Raw genomic sequence first — 15,080 nt, forward strand, 5'->3', positions numbered from 1 at the left:
CTCCCGCGTTGCCTGGGCTCAAGCTTGGGTCACACACGTGGCAAGGCATGTGTCCTACCTAGGAAGCTCTTTCTCACCTCTCTGTGGTACTTTTGAAGAAAATTCCATTAAATTGCAGAACTAATGAGACTGATTTAAGAAGCATGCATGTGTCTTACCTGGGAAGCTCTTTCTCACCTCTCTATGGTACATTTGAAGAAAATTCCATTAAATTGCAGAACTAATGAAACTGATTTAAGAAGCATGCATTAAATGCAGAGGAGTTAAGAATGACTTTTCTTCAGTCTATTGTGAGCCACCAAGTTAATACTTCTGAGGCTTCAGAAAGAGAATATTTTGGAGCTAAATTTTTCAGATTCCTTTTATACTATCTTTACATTCCATTAACCTGTCTCTTTTGCCCTGAGTTTCTGGCTGCTTTAGTCTTGTAAATTCTTCTTAGGATTTGGTAAATATATTCACATCTTCTACTAGATTGGAAGAGTAAATGACTATTATACATTAACAGAATTCTCTATGAAAACTATATTTTACTTCCCATGTTAATTTTATCTGTACTAAAGATTAAGGTAAAAAAAAAATAGACAAGGTCACTCATTGCTCTTTTTCAGAAACTGTTCTCAAAGCAACATCTAATAAGAATGAATCACAAGAAGAAATGCTTCAGATTTTTAATATAGACACGCACACTAGCAAGCAACTGCGGCATTTTAAATTTTTATCAGTATCCTTCATGTCTCAGCTCCTTGCTTCAAATAATTTTATCAGAAAGGTATGCTATTCTTTAAATTTGTTTAAATGATTTTTAACATTGACGTTATATTTTAAGATTATAGATACAGTTTGATGGTTATCTTATAAAAACATGAGTCTTTAAAAATAATGGGAAAAAAATAGTACAGCTCACCATGAAAAATGATTTGGCTTTATCTACTAAGATTGCACATATGTAAACCCTACGATTCAATAATTCCATTCTCATGTAGTATGTGCCCAACAGAACTACCTGACTTGTACCAGATCCTAAGAATCAAGAGGGTGGTGCGGGGGACCAATAACCTCACAGAACTAATAATAAACAAGTGAGTTTGTCCATTGCAAGACACTGAGCTGCAGATGGGTCAAAGTAGATACTGCACTGTATTAAGCAAACTTGTCAAGGACAAGTGACGGTGTGAGAGAAATCCAGTGGGCCATTGTGAATGAACTCTTGAAGCTAGGCCACATGCCCATGTGCAAATAGGAAATGGCAGGTGACATTATAAAGTAGTGGGAAAAGAAAACAGTTTGTTTCAAAGGAAAATGATTTGTCTCCCATGAAGGAGATGGGGAGAAAGATTGATCTCACACTATATACAAAAGACAATTTGCACTAGAGTAGACACTTCAGTGTGAAAAGGAACACTTAGAACTTTGAAGAGAAAATCAAGGGAAATAGCACTGTGGTCAGAGAATGGAGAAGAGTTTCTTGTTTCAGCAATACGCAACCGTAAACAAAATTAAAGAAAGCCATTGACTTAAGAGTGCTATGTGTAAGATTTATTGAAATGTAAAACTTAAATATTGGCAATTTTTAAAACAGCTTCTAATGCCAAAAAGTGCCAAGATTATAGGAGTACAGTAACTGTAATAAGTCTCCAGAGATCTTGAAAGTCTAATATTACCAGAATAGCATGTTGTTGACATGAGTTACACCAGAAATTAAGGATGGGGCGGGGGAGGGGGGCTAGTAAACTCACAGAACTAATAATTAGCAAGTGAGTTTGTCCACTGAAGATGGATGAAAATAGATACAGCTCTGTATTAAGCAAGATTGGCAAGAACAAGTGATGGTGTAAGAGTAGGGTAGTGGTACACACAGTTAAACGCACATTAATAGGAAGCGTAAGAACCCATGCAAGGATCTGGGTTCAAACCCCCGGCTCCCCACCTGTAAGGGGTCACTTGAAAAGCTGTGAAGCAGGTCTGCAGGTTTCTCTCTTTCTTTCTCTCTCTCTCCATCTCTGTCTGCCCTTCCTTTCTCAATTTCTGTCTGTCCTATCCCCCCCCCCAAAAAAAAAAGGGGCCACAAGGAGCAGAGGATTTATAGTGCAGGCATCAAGCTCCAATGATAACCACGGAAGAAAAAAAAAAAAGAGTAATCTAGTGGGTCAATGTGAATGAACTCTCTAAGCCACACTCTCAGGCGCAAGTAGGAAATGTTAGGTGAAATGGTCTTTCTATGTTTTAGTTTGCTAGAAACTTAAATGTACTTATTGGTCACAACAGATTTGAGTTTAGGTAGGGAGAGAATAGAATTAAGGAACAGTACATAGGGGACTAGAGCTGTGCCTATGTTGTTTAACATTTTAATGTTAGATATGAATGAAAGGTTTATATTTCAGGAGGTCGGGCGGTGGTGCAGCGGGTTAAGCGCACATGGCACAGTGCAAGGATCAGGTTAAGGACCCCAGTTTGAGCGCCCCGCTTCCCACTTGAAGGGGGTCACTTCACAAGCGGTGAAGCAGGTCTGCAGGTGTCTTATCTTTCTCTCCCCCTCTGTGTCTTCCCCTCCTCTCTCCATTTCTCTCTGTCCTATCCAACAACAACATCAATAACAACAACAATAATAACCACAACAATGATAAAAACAACTAGGGCAACAAAAGGGAAAAAAATAGCCTCCAGGAGGAGTGGAGTGGATTCATAATGCAGGCAATGAGCCCCAGCAAATAACCCTGAGGCAGAAAAAAAAAAGGTTATATTTTATAAAGTTAACAGATGAGTGTTTATTGCTGTATTTTCTGAATCTTTGTATTATTTCACAGATAATGCATGTATCTATAGGACTAATTAAAGCATTTAAAATAAGGGGAGTACAGTTACTGTAAGAGGATGCAAATATGAATTAGGTTTTAATGTCAGAAAACACTCCCTGGAAGATCATATTGAATGAGTTTCCCTGAGCCTACTTCAAATAATTTTCGCCAACTTGTATACTGTCCTAATAGTGTTGTTCTTTATAAATTAGGTGGTAGAAAGTGGCGGTCCTGAGGCTTTAAAGGGCCTTGAACAGAGGTATGTTACTTTTTCTCTGGAAATTTTTAAACTTTTAATAAAAAAAAAACCCTGAACAAATAGTACATAAAACTCTAATATGAGCCTTTCTATATTTTTAGTTTGCTAGAGATGATTCTGGGCTATATTAACACGGTAGCACAGTCCCTGGAGAAAAATGCAGACAAACTAACTGTGAAGTTTTGGCGGGCGCTCCTTAGTAAATCTTACGACTTGCTAGATAAGGTAGGTGCTTATTTCTCCTGACTGCTATGTCCTGTTTCTGCTTTTATGTCACTGTGAACTCTGAGCAGCTTTCCTGTAAACTCCACAGTCATTTTTCTTAACTAATGCAACATAATTTTCTTAAATAAGATTTCTTTATAAGTAGAAAAAAAAAAATTTGAAAACCTCTTGAGTCCCAAGTATGAAAATCCATATATCAACAAAACAATTCTTTGAGTATTGTCATTAATACTATTTAATAACCCAACATATTGAAGTGAAATACAAGAAAAGTACCTGGTAGGAGGAGTTTATGGTATATTATAATATTAATACCCTTGACATTAATACTATTAAAAATCTAGCTAAAACTACTTAGCTAAATAGCATTGAACTATTCCGACTTATTCTTGGCACCAGTTCTTTTCTTATTCCATAGTTTTTTTGTTGGTTTTCTATAACTGTGGTCAGTAATGATTGTGTCTACCTGGAAGGTTAATGTATGGTTTAAATATGAAAATGCAGACACCTAAAAGGTATGCCAAGAATATGCTTGTCTTAATCTGAGTTGACCACAGATCTTTTTTTTTTTTTTCTTAATGTAAATTGTATAGGTCAATGCCTTGCTGCCCACAGAAACATTCATTCCTGTGATCAGAGGGCTACTGGATAACCCACTGCCATCAGTTCGCCGGAAAGCACTGGATCTCTTGAATAACAAACTGCAGCAGAACATAACCTGGAAGAAGAAACTTGTAAGGGAACAAACACTGTCAAGCCCATTTACTCTGTTGTTGAAGCGGGGGAGCATCCCAGGTCTTTGTGCCTACGTGACTGCATGTTCCATTGTTCCCTGCGGTTTTTATTGTATTCCTTTCCAATGGAAGATAGAGACAGAGACAGGGACAGGGAGAAGGACAGACAGCACAGCACCTGTTGTGTATGATTACCCTCTTCCATGTCCCCATGGTGTTGGGGACTTAACAGTCAGGTCCTGTGCAGGGTAAAATGAGTGCACTCTCCTGAGGGGTTGTCTCCTCCGGGCCCATTTCCTATTTTTGCTTTATCCCAGAGCTGCATTTAACTCCCTTAGGTGGCTCCTATATGTAGATAAGATCCCATTTTCGTTATCCATCATCAGTGGACATCAGTAGACTGCTTCTGTGCCTTGGCTATTATAAAAATGCTAGAAAAGGACATGGGGTGTTGTTATCTTTTCAAGTTAATGTTTCTATTTTATGGTTTTATTTTTATTATCGTTACTTGTTTTATTGGATGAGACAGCCAGAAATGGAGAGGGGAGGAGGTGATAGAGAGGGAGAGAGACAGAAACCTGCAACACAGCTTCAGCACTCAACAAAGCTTTCCCCATGTGGGTAGGAACTGGGAGCTCAGACCTAGGTTCTTGCGCACTGTAACGTGCATTCAACCAGGTGTTTCTACTTTCTAATATAATCCTGTTTTTAAAGAGCCTCCATACTGGTTTCCATAGTGATTGCATTATTTTATTTCCTCCAGTAGAACACAAGAGTTTCTATTTTTCACATCTTTACTAGTGCTTATTATTCCTATTCCTTCTGTTTATATATATATATATATATATATATATATATATATATATATATATATATACAAGTCATTCTAATTGGTATGAGGTGACTATTTCATTGTGGTTTTAATTTGCATTTCTCTGATTTGTGGTGTTGAACATCTTCTTGTGTGCCTTTGACCATCTGTATACTTTCTGCAAAACTATTCATATCTGCCACTTTTTTTTTTAATGGAAATTACAGAAAGGGGTTGGGGGAGACAGACTGCTCTGTCGCTTGCAAAACTTTCTCCCTGCAGGTGGGGGACTGGAGACTTGAACCTCTCTGTCCTTGAGGTTAGGAATGTATGTACTGTGCTAGCTGGGGCTCTCTTCTGCCTTTTTTATTTTATGTATTTATTTATTTACTTTTGACCAGAGTGCTGCACAGCTCTGGTTTATGGTGGTGTGGGGGATTGAACCTGTGCTTTCAGAGCCACAGTAATAAGTCTTATTTGCATAACCATTATGCTGTCTATCCTGTCTTATTTATTTACCAGAACACTGTTCAGCTCTGGCTTATCATGGTGCCAGGGAGTTGAACCTGGAACCATGGGGGCTCAGGCATGAGTCTTTTTGCATAAACATTATGCTATCTCCTCTCTCCTTTTGTCACTTTTATTTATATATATATTTATTTTCCCTTCTGTTGCCCTTGTTGCTTTTTTTTTAATTGTTGTTACAGTTATTATTGTTATTGATGTTGTTGTTGTTGGATAGGACAGAGAGAAATGGATAGGGGGGAACAGAAGGGGAGAGAAAGACAGACACCTGCAGACCTGCTTCACTGCCTGTGAAGCAACTTCCCTGTAGGTGGGGAGCCGGGGGCTTGAACAGGGATCCTTATGCTGGTCCTTGCGCTTTGCGCCACGTGTGCTTAACCGTCTGTGCTACCACCCGACCCCCAACCCTGTATTTTTTTTATACTTATAAATGAGTTGACCATTTATGCTCAGGTGTTTTTTTTTTTTTTTTTTTGGTCTTTTTTTTTTTCTTTAATTTTATTGGGTAGAGACAGGGAGAGATTGCAAGGGGTGGGGTGGAGATAGAGAGACCCCTGCAGCACTGCTTCTCTGCTTGTGATGCTTTCTCCCACGCAAGTTGAGGCTGGGGCTTTAAACGTAGTCCTCGCATATGGTAACAGTTTGCCGCTACACAGGCCCCACTCTGGTTGGTTTCTGTATCATTTATCTGTGTTGATTTATTTTTGTTAATATCCATATTGTATTAGTTAACTATAACTGTAATATAGTTTGGAGTCATGGGGCATGTCTTGCATTTTTCCTTTTTTTTTTTTCAAAATTACTTTGCTTGGAAATGCCATTCGATAGAGGTTGCATTGAATCTGTAGATTGCTTTGGGCAGTGAAATTTTTTTTAAAAAAATTATCATCATTATTATTATTATTTAACCAGAGCACTGCTCAGCTCTGCAGGGGATTGAACCTGGGACTTTAGAGCCTCAGGCTTCAGAGTCTCTTTGCATAACTATTATGCTATCTACCCTCTGCCCGGGCAATGAAATTTTTTTTTTTTTTAATATTTCTTTTCCCTTTTTGTTGCTCGTTATTTTTTTTTTTTTGTAGTTGTTGTTGATGATGTCGTTGTTGTTAGTTAGGACAGAGAGAAATGGAGAGAGGAAGGGAAGACAGAGAGGGGGAGAGAAAGACAGACACCTGCAAACCTGCTTCACCGCCTATGAAGCGACTCCCCTGCAGGTGGGGAGCTGGAGCCTCAAACCGGGATCTTTAAGCCGGTCTTTGCGCTTTGCAAAGACCATGTGCGCTTAACCCACTGCGTTACTGCCCGACTCCCTCAGTGAAATTTTTAACACGGTTCTTATTACCAATAATACAGAATATTTTCTATTTATTGGTGTTGTCTTTAGTTTCTTTAATTGATGTCTTAGAGTTTTCAATACCAGTCATTTACCTTTTGATTAAATTTATTCCTGTGTTTTCTTTGAGCAGCTGTGAATGGGATTGTTTTCTTTTTTGTTTTAAATTTCTTTTTATTATCTTTATTTGTTTATTGGATAGAGACAGCCAGAAATTGAGAGGGAAGGACGAGATAGAGAGGGAGAGAGAGACAGAGAGATACCTGTAGCCCTGCTTCACCACTTGTGAAGCTTTCCCCCTGCAGGTGGGGACCAGGGACTCGAACCTGCTTCTTGTACCTTGTAACATGTGTGCTCAACCAGGTGTACCACCACCTGGCCTTTGGGACTGTTTTCTTTATATGAACTCTCACAGTAGAATTTCAGACTGATAGAATTGTTGCTTAATGTGAGTCATATGTTATCATAGCTCCCCCCCCCCCAAGGCTGTTGCTGGGGCTCCATGCCTCTACTACAAATCCACTGTTCCTGGCAGCATTTTTTCCATTTTGTTGTTGTTGTTGTATAAGACAGAGAAATTGTGAAAGAAGGGGAAAGTAGAAAGGGGGTACCTGCAGGTTGGGACCCGGGGCCTCAAACCGGGATCCTTGTGCATCATACTATGTGCGCTTAACCCAGTGCACCACTGCCTGGCCCCCATGTCTTAACTTTAGTATAACTATGATCTTCTTCTACTTCAAACCAGATAGGTGCTTTGCAGCAGAATCTGATCGTGTACTCATGTACTGATTTGCATAGCAGTACATAAAGTAGATGAGGAAATGATTGTCTTATGTATAAGGTCAGGACTAAGGAATTTTTAAGGGTTAGGGTTAAGCTGATAATTTTTTTGTTATTACTTATTTTCCCTTTTGTTGCCCTTGTTGTTTTATTGTTGTTGTAGTAGTTGTTGATGTCGTCATTGTTGGATAGGACAGAGAGAAATGGAGAGAGGAGGGGAAGACAGAGAGGAGGAGAGAAAGACAGACACCTGCAGTCCTGCTTCACTGCCTGTGAACCAACCCGCCCCCCCACAGGTGGGGAGCTGGGGGCTTGAACCAAGATCCTTACGCCGGTCCTTGTGCTTCACTCCACTTGCACTTAACGGGCTATGCTACTGCCCGACTCCCACTAGTTAATAATTCTGAATGACCTACAAATGATGTTATAAAATCTAAGTGGCCCTTAGCAGAAAAAAAAGGTTCCCCACTTGCAATCTAGGCAAATGGAATAGCTTTCTTTCTCTCGCAACTTGGATTCCCTGAGAATTTTGACTGTCCTCTTCAGGTTTCCCGTTTCCTGAAATTGGTCCCAGTCCTTCTGGCCGTCGTACAACAGAAGAAAGCAGTAGAAGAACCAGCAATAAGCAGACAGACAGCTCTGTACACCCTAAAGCTCTTGTGCAAGAACTTTGGTGCAGAAAATCCAGAGCCTTTTGTTCCAGTGCTCAAGACTGCCGTGCAGCTGATTGACCCAGAAACAAAGGAAGAGAAAAATGTCTTGGGAAGTGCCCTGCTGTGTGTAGCAGAGGTGGTCTCCACCGTGGAAGCACTGACCATTCCTCAGCTTCCCAGGTATGCTTGTTGGGGCATGGAACAAGAACGCTCACACAGGGATTCTGGTACCTAGCGGGAAAAAAATAACATCTTACTACAAACAGCGTATTGTGGTTTGTTAGAGAGTCCATATTCTCAGACCGGTAAAACCATGTCATCTTCTTTTATGATGTTTATCTCCTCCTGTTCCCTCTCCGCCCCAGTTTTCACTCAATTTTGATCAGATGTAATTGGGAAGCAGTGGGTGACACTCATTTGCCGTTCGGCAAAAACTCCCTCATGCTGCCTGTGTTTGGTAGTCGGACACTCCTAGTGCTGACCTGCATTTACTGCTGTGCACCCTTCGGGCCGTTACTGTAGCCTGTTAGAATTTTATCACCGATAAACTGGAGCTAATACTACCTGGCAGAGTTCCTGTGGAGCAGTACATTACAGCCCACTTATAGACCAATGCCATCGGGCACTGGAGAGTCCTGCTCTGTGTCACTTCTTCTTCTAGCGTTTGCCCTTCTTCCGTAGCCAGTCAACAGGTCAGGTTGAGAGCTGTCAGGAGCTGCTTGTTGCTGGCTTTGAAAGTGACTGGGATCCATGTGGATTCAGTCAGCTAGGAAGGATCGTCAGTTTCCCCAATGAATGGGTACTCATGGGATGCACCACGAGAAGGTCGATCCAATGCGTAGACAATAATTTACAGGCAGTGACATTTTTTCATTTACTTATTTTATGGATATTTATTGGAGAGAGACACCTGCAGCCCTGCTTCACCACTTGTAAAGCTTTCCTCCTACAGGTGGGGACCGGGCTCGAACCTGGGTCCCTGCACATTGTAACATGTGTGCTCAACCAGGTGCACCACCACCCGCCCTCCCCCCCCCGCGATGACATTTTTTTTTTAACAAACACAATAATCCTAAAAGTTGTCCCAAATTTGCTAAGCAAAGTAATTAAAAAATCAATAAATAAAATAAAAAGCCAGACATACTATGCCCCGTGACTTCAAACTATATCATAAAGCAGTGACATAACACTGTTGTGATGAGGACAGTTTTTTTTTTTCTTTCTTTTCACAGTAACGTCTCCATTCTCTGTTTCTGTCTCAAATTACTCTAAAAGCCACGTCCTCTCTTTCTAGCCTGATGCCATCATTGCTGGCAACAATGAGAAACACCAACGAGCTGATCTCTGGTGAAGTCTATCTACTCAGTGCCTTAGCTGCCCTTCAGAAGGTGGTTGAAACTCTCCCAAATTTCATCAGCCCCTACCTAGAAGGTGTTCTGTCACAGGTGAGCACAGGGGAGTGGGGAGGAGAGATGTTTATATTTATTTATTTTATCATTGTTTTTTAAAAATATTTATTATTGGATAGAGACAAAGTGAGAGGGGAAGGGGAGTAGAGAGGAAGAAAGACAGAGAGACACTTGCAGCCCTGCTTCACCACTTGTGAAGTCCTTGCACACTGTAATGTGTGCGCTTAACCAGGTGGGCCACCGCCTGTCCCATTATCATTGTTTTTTATTTGGTTGGCAGGACGATTCTTGTTTCTGAAAAGATGTGCTTGTATTTGTCTAACGTATGCTTTTTCTCTTCTAAAGTCCTTCCCAACTGTGATGTTGATAATAGGTAGCACTTTGTCTTAAAACATTTATTTCTCTTTGTAGATTTTGCTGTTATTTTTTCTTCAATCAAATGTTTGGAGTTGGGCTGGTAGAACTACCTTTTAAGACCTGTGTAGAAAAATTAGCGGTTAGCAGACCACTTAATTTTAATGTGGAATGGCTCTTAATCTTGAGCATTCTTGTAGGGCAGGATTCCTATCTTGCTTTGTATATAGTCATGTGGTATTTTTGGTTGAAAATGCCTGAGAATGACCCTTCATTCTTTACCTTTTTTTTTTTTCTTTGTATTTATTTGATATAGACTGAGAGAAACTGAGAAGGAAGGGAAAAGTAGAAAGGAAGAGAGAGATAGACCTGCTTCATTGCTCAGGAAGTTGTCGTCCGTCGTCCCGTCCCACCCCCACCCCCCATAGGTGGGAACACGTGTGCCAACATCCAGCCCCATTCTCTACTGTTTTATCATTTAGGACCTTTGGAGCTTTCATTGACATGTCAATGATTTAACCAAGTCAGATATACCTCACAACCAGAGCTCTTAAGTAGACTTCTTGAGAGCTTGTTTGGAGGTTCTAGCAGGCGAGCGCAGCTACTCGTATACCCTCCACCAAAGACCGGTCCATCTCTATTCCAGTCTTCAACTGGGCTTGCAGCTTCGGGAGGGACGCACATGGAGCGGTGAGGGAGGAAGGGGACACCCGCCTAGGCAGCCAGATCAGTTGAATCAATCCAGGCGATCAGTGGGGTGACAGATGTCGCAGCCAGACCGCCCTCACATCCTGAAGCGGACTTCTTACAGAAAGGGACTGCTACAACTGAGGAGCTTTTTTTGGCTTTTGGCAAAAGGAAGAACTTGATTCTTCTCCTCATGGTTTTTGGATTCCTGCCTCTTTTTTTTTTTTTAATATTCCCTTTTGTTGCCCTTGTTTTATTGTTGTTATTGTTACTGATATCGTCATTGTTGGATAGGACAGAGAGAAATGGAGAGAGGAGGGAAAGACAGGAAAGACAGGGGGAGAGAAAAATAGACACCTGCAGACCTGCTTCACCGCCTGTGAAGCGAACCCCTGCAGATGGAGAGCCAGGGGCTAGAACAGGGGTACTTTTGCCGGTCCTTGTGCTTTGCACCACCTGTGCTCAACCAGCTGCACTACCGCCCGATTCCCTAATTCCTGCCTCTTAAGGAAATCATCAGTTTGCATGTCCTTCTGTCTTCTAGCATTTACTACCTACATCTCTGATTCCCAAGGATAGGACTCCCAGAATAATGTTCATCTATCCATTATTTTTTTAAGTTATTATTATTATTATTATTATTATTATTTATTAAAGAAAGGATTAATTAACAAAACCATAGGGTAGGAGGGGTACAACTCCACACAATTCCCACCGCCCAATCTCCATATCCCACCCCCTCCCCCGATAGCTTTCCCATTCTCTATCCCTCTGGGAGCATGGACCCAGGGTCATTGAGGGTTGCAGAAGGTAGAAGGTCTGGCTTCTGTAATTGCTTCCTCGCTGAACATGGGCGTTGACTGGTCGGTCCATACTCCCAGTCTGCCTCTCTCTTTCCCTAGTAGGATGGGTCTCTGGGGAAGCTGAGCTCCAGGACACATTGGTGGTGTCTTCAATCCAGGGAAGTCTGGCCGGCATCCTGATGACACCTGGAACCTGGTGACTGAAAAGAGAGTTAACATACAAAGCCAAACAAATTGTTGAGCAATCATGGACCCAAAGCTTGGAAAAGTAGAGAGGAAGTATTAGGGAGGTACTCACTGCAAACTCTAGTATACTTCTGCTTTCTTACTTTGGTGCCATACTCCAAACTCAGTCAATTTCTGCTTTGCGTTTCTACTTCTTTTTTTTTTTTTTTTTTTACATGCATAACGTTCCCCAGATTCCCATTTAGCAATACAACCCCCACTATTTCATTCATCATTTTTCATGGACCTGTATTCTCCCCACCCACCCACCCACCCCAGAGTCTTTTACTTTGGTATAATACTCCAATTCCATTTCAGGTTCGACTTGTGTTTTCTTTTCTAATCTTGTTTTTCAACTTCGGCCTGAGAGTGAGATCATCCCATATTCATCCTTCTGTTTCTGACTTATTTCACTCAACATGATTTTTTCAAGGTCCATCCAAGATCGGCTGAAAACGGTGAAGTCACCATTTTTTACAGCTGAGTAGTATTCCATTGTGTATATAGACCACAACTTGGTCAGCCACTCATCTGTTGTTGGACACCTGGGTTGCTTCCAGGTTTTGGCTATTACAAATTGTGCTGCCAAGAACATATGTGTACACAGATCTTTTTGGATGGATGTGTTGGGTTCCTTAGGATATATCCCCAGGAGGGGAATTGCAGGGTCATAGGGTAGGTCCATTTCTAGCCTTCTGAGAGTTCTCCAGACTGTTCTCCACAGAGGTTGGACCAATTGACATTCCCACCAGCAGTGCAGGAGGGTTCCTTTGACCCCACACCCTCTCCAGCATTTGCTGCTGTTACCTTTTCTGATGTGTGACATTCTCACAGGAGTGAAGTGATATCTCATTGTTGTCTTGATTTGCATTTCTCTGACAATCAGAGACTTGGAGCATTTTTTCATGTGTTTCTCGGCCTTTTGGATCTCTTCTGTGGTGAATATTCTGTCCAATTCCTCCCCCCATTTTTGGATGGGGTTATTTGTTGTCTTGTTGTTGAGTCTGGTAAGCTCTTTATATATGTTGGTTATTAAACTCTTATCTGATGTATGGCATGTAAAGATCTCCCATTCTGTGAGGGGTCTCTTGATTTGGGTAGTGGTTTCTTTTGCTGTGAAGAAGCTTTTTAATTTGATGTAATCCCATAGGTTTATACTTGCCTTAGTCTTCCTTGTAATTGGATTCGTTTCATTGAAAATGTCTTTAAAATTTATGCGGAAAAAAGTTCTTCCAATATTTTCCTCTAAGTATCTGATAGTTTGTGGTCTAACATCCAAGTCCTTGATCCACTTGGAATTTACTTTTGTATTTGGTGAAATACAGTGATTCAGCTTCATTCTTCTGCATGTTTCAACCCATTGTTTCCAACACCATTTCTTGAAGAGACTCTGCTTCCCCCATATAATAGTCTGGGACCCTTTGTCAAAGATTAGATGTCCATACGTGTGGGGCCTCATTTCTGGGCTCTCAATTCTATTCCACTGGTCAGTGTGTCTGTTCATGTTCCAGTACCAAGCAGTTTTGATGACAATGGCCCTATAATATAGTTTGAGATCTGGCAGTGTGATGCCTCCGGTTCTGTTCTTTTTTCTCAAGATTGTTTTGGCAATTCTAGGTCTTTTCTGGTTCCAGATAAACATTTGTAGCATTTGTTCTATTCTCCTAAAAAATGTGCTTGGGATATTGATGGGGATAGCATTAAATTTGTAGATGGCTCTGGGTAATATATTCATTTTGATGATGTTAATTCTTCCAACCCATGAACATGGAATATCTTTCCACTTCTTTGTGTCTTTTTCAATTTCTTTGAGTAGTGACTCATAATTTTCAGTATACAAGTCTTTCACTTCTTTGGTTAGGTTTATTCCTAGATATTTTATAGTTTTTGTTGCTATAGAAAAAGGAACTGATTTCTGGATTTCAATTTCTTCTAACTTAGTGTTTGCATAGAGGAATGCCACTGACTTTTGAATGTTAATTTTATAGCCTGACACATTACTGTATTGCCTGATGATTTCCAAAAGCTTCTTGCTAGATTCCTTAGGTTTTTCCATGTATACTATCATGTCATCTGCAAATAAGGAGAGTTTGACTTCTTCTCTTCCAATCTGTATGCCTTTAATTCCTTGCTCCTGCCTGATTGCTATGGCAAGAACTTCCAACACTATGTTGAATAGTAATGGTGATAGTGGGCAGCCCTGTCTAGTACCTGATCTGAGGGGAAATGCTTCCAGTTTTTCACCATTGAGTATGATGTTGGCTGTAGGTTTGCTATATATAGACTCCACTATCTTCAGGAATTTTCCATCTATTCCTATTTTTTGTAGTGTTTTGATCATAAAGGGATGTTGTATTTTGTCAAAGGCTTTCTCTGCATCTATTGATATGACCATGTGGTTTTTGGTCTTGCTTTTGTTGATGTGGTGGATCACATTGATTGATTTACATATATTAAACCAACCTTGCATGCCTGGGATAAACCCCACTTGGTCATGATGAACAATTTTTTTGATATACTGCTGTATCCGGTTGGCTAGAATTTTGTTCAATATTTTCGCATCTATGTTCATCAGAGATATTGGTCTGTAGTTTTCTTTTTTGGTTGTGTCCCTGTCTACTTTTGGTATCAGGGTGATGTTGGCTTCATAGAAGCTGGCAGGGAGTATTCCAGTGTCTTCAATCTTCTGGAAGACTTTTAAAAGTAGAGGTATTAGTTCTTCTTTGAAAGTTTTGTAGAATTCATTTGTAAAACCATCTGGTCCAGGACTTTTATTTTTGGGAAGATTTTTGATAACTGTTTCAATTTCATTAGCTGTGATGGGCCTGTTCATGTTATTCACTTCCTCTTTACTTAGTTTTGGAAGTTGGTAGGTATCTAGGAAATCATTCATTTCTTCCAGGTTCTCTAGCTTGGTGGCATATAGTTGTTCATAGAAGCCTCGCATGATATGTTGAATTTCTGCAGTGTCTGTTGTGATATCTCCTCTTTCATTTACTATCCGATTTATTTGGGTCTTCTCCCTTTTTTGTTTTGTGAGTCTGGCTAAAGGTTTGTCGATTTTGTTTACTCTTTCGAAGAACCAACATTTACTTTCATTGATCTTTTGTATTGTTTTCCTATTCTCAATGTTATTTATTTCTGCCCTAACTTTAGTAATTTCTGTCCTTCTGGTTGCTTTAGGGTTCCTTTGTTGTTCTTCTTCTAGGTCTTTAAGATGTGCAATCAGGCTGTTTATTTGTGCCTTTTCTTGTTTCCTAATGTGTGCTTGTATAGCTATGAACTTCCCTCTTAGGACTGCTTTAGCTGTGTCCCAAATATTTTGATAGCTTGTGTCTTCATTTTCATTGAACTCTCGAAACATTTTGATTTCTTCCTTGATTTCCTCTTTGACCCAGAAGTTGTTAAGAAGTGTACTGTTGAGCTTCCACATTTTGGCACTGTTACTAATCTTTTGTTGATTGTTAAGTGTTAGTTTAATTCC

At 40.4% G+C, this 15,080-nt stretch overlaps 1 protein-coding gene across 2 annotated transcripts in view; it reads left to right on the forward strand.

Annotated features, from left to right (window-relative positions):
* The window catches only part of HEATR1 (HEAT repeat containing 1), a 63,420-nt gene that overhangs the window by 39,355 nt on the left and 8,985 nt on the right, over positions 1–15,080 (forward strand). For both annotated transcript variants that reach the window (XM_060191944.1, XM_007527893.3), the window contains exons 32-37: positions 612–772; positions 3,011–3,057; positions 3,159–3,282; positions 3,876–4,016; positions 8,012–8,298; positions 9,413–9,563. In XM_060191944.1, the coding sequence (XP_060047927.1) occupies positions 612–772; positions 3,011–3,057; positions 3,159–3,282; positions 3,876–4,016; positions 8,012–8,298; positions 9,413–9,563 (911 nt within the window). The remainder of the gene's footprint in view (positions 1–611; positions 773–3,010; positions 3,058–3,158; positions 3,283–3,875; positions 4,017–8,011; positions 8,299–9,412; positions 9,564–15,080) is intronic.

Source organism: Erinaceus europaeus, chromosome 6, assembly GCF_950295315.1.
Source record: "Erinaceus europaeus chromosome 6, mEriEur2.1, whole genome shotgun sequence".
Taxonomy (NCBI): Eukaryota; Metazoa; Chordata; class Mammalia; order Eulipotyphla; family Erinaceidae; genus Erinaceus; species Erinaceus europaeus.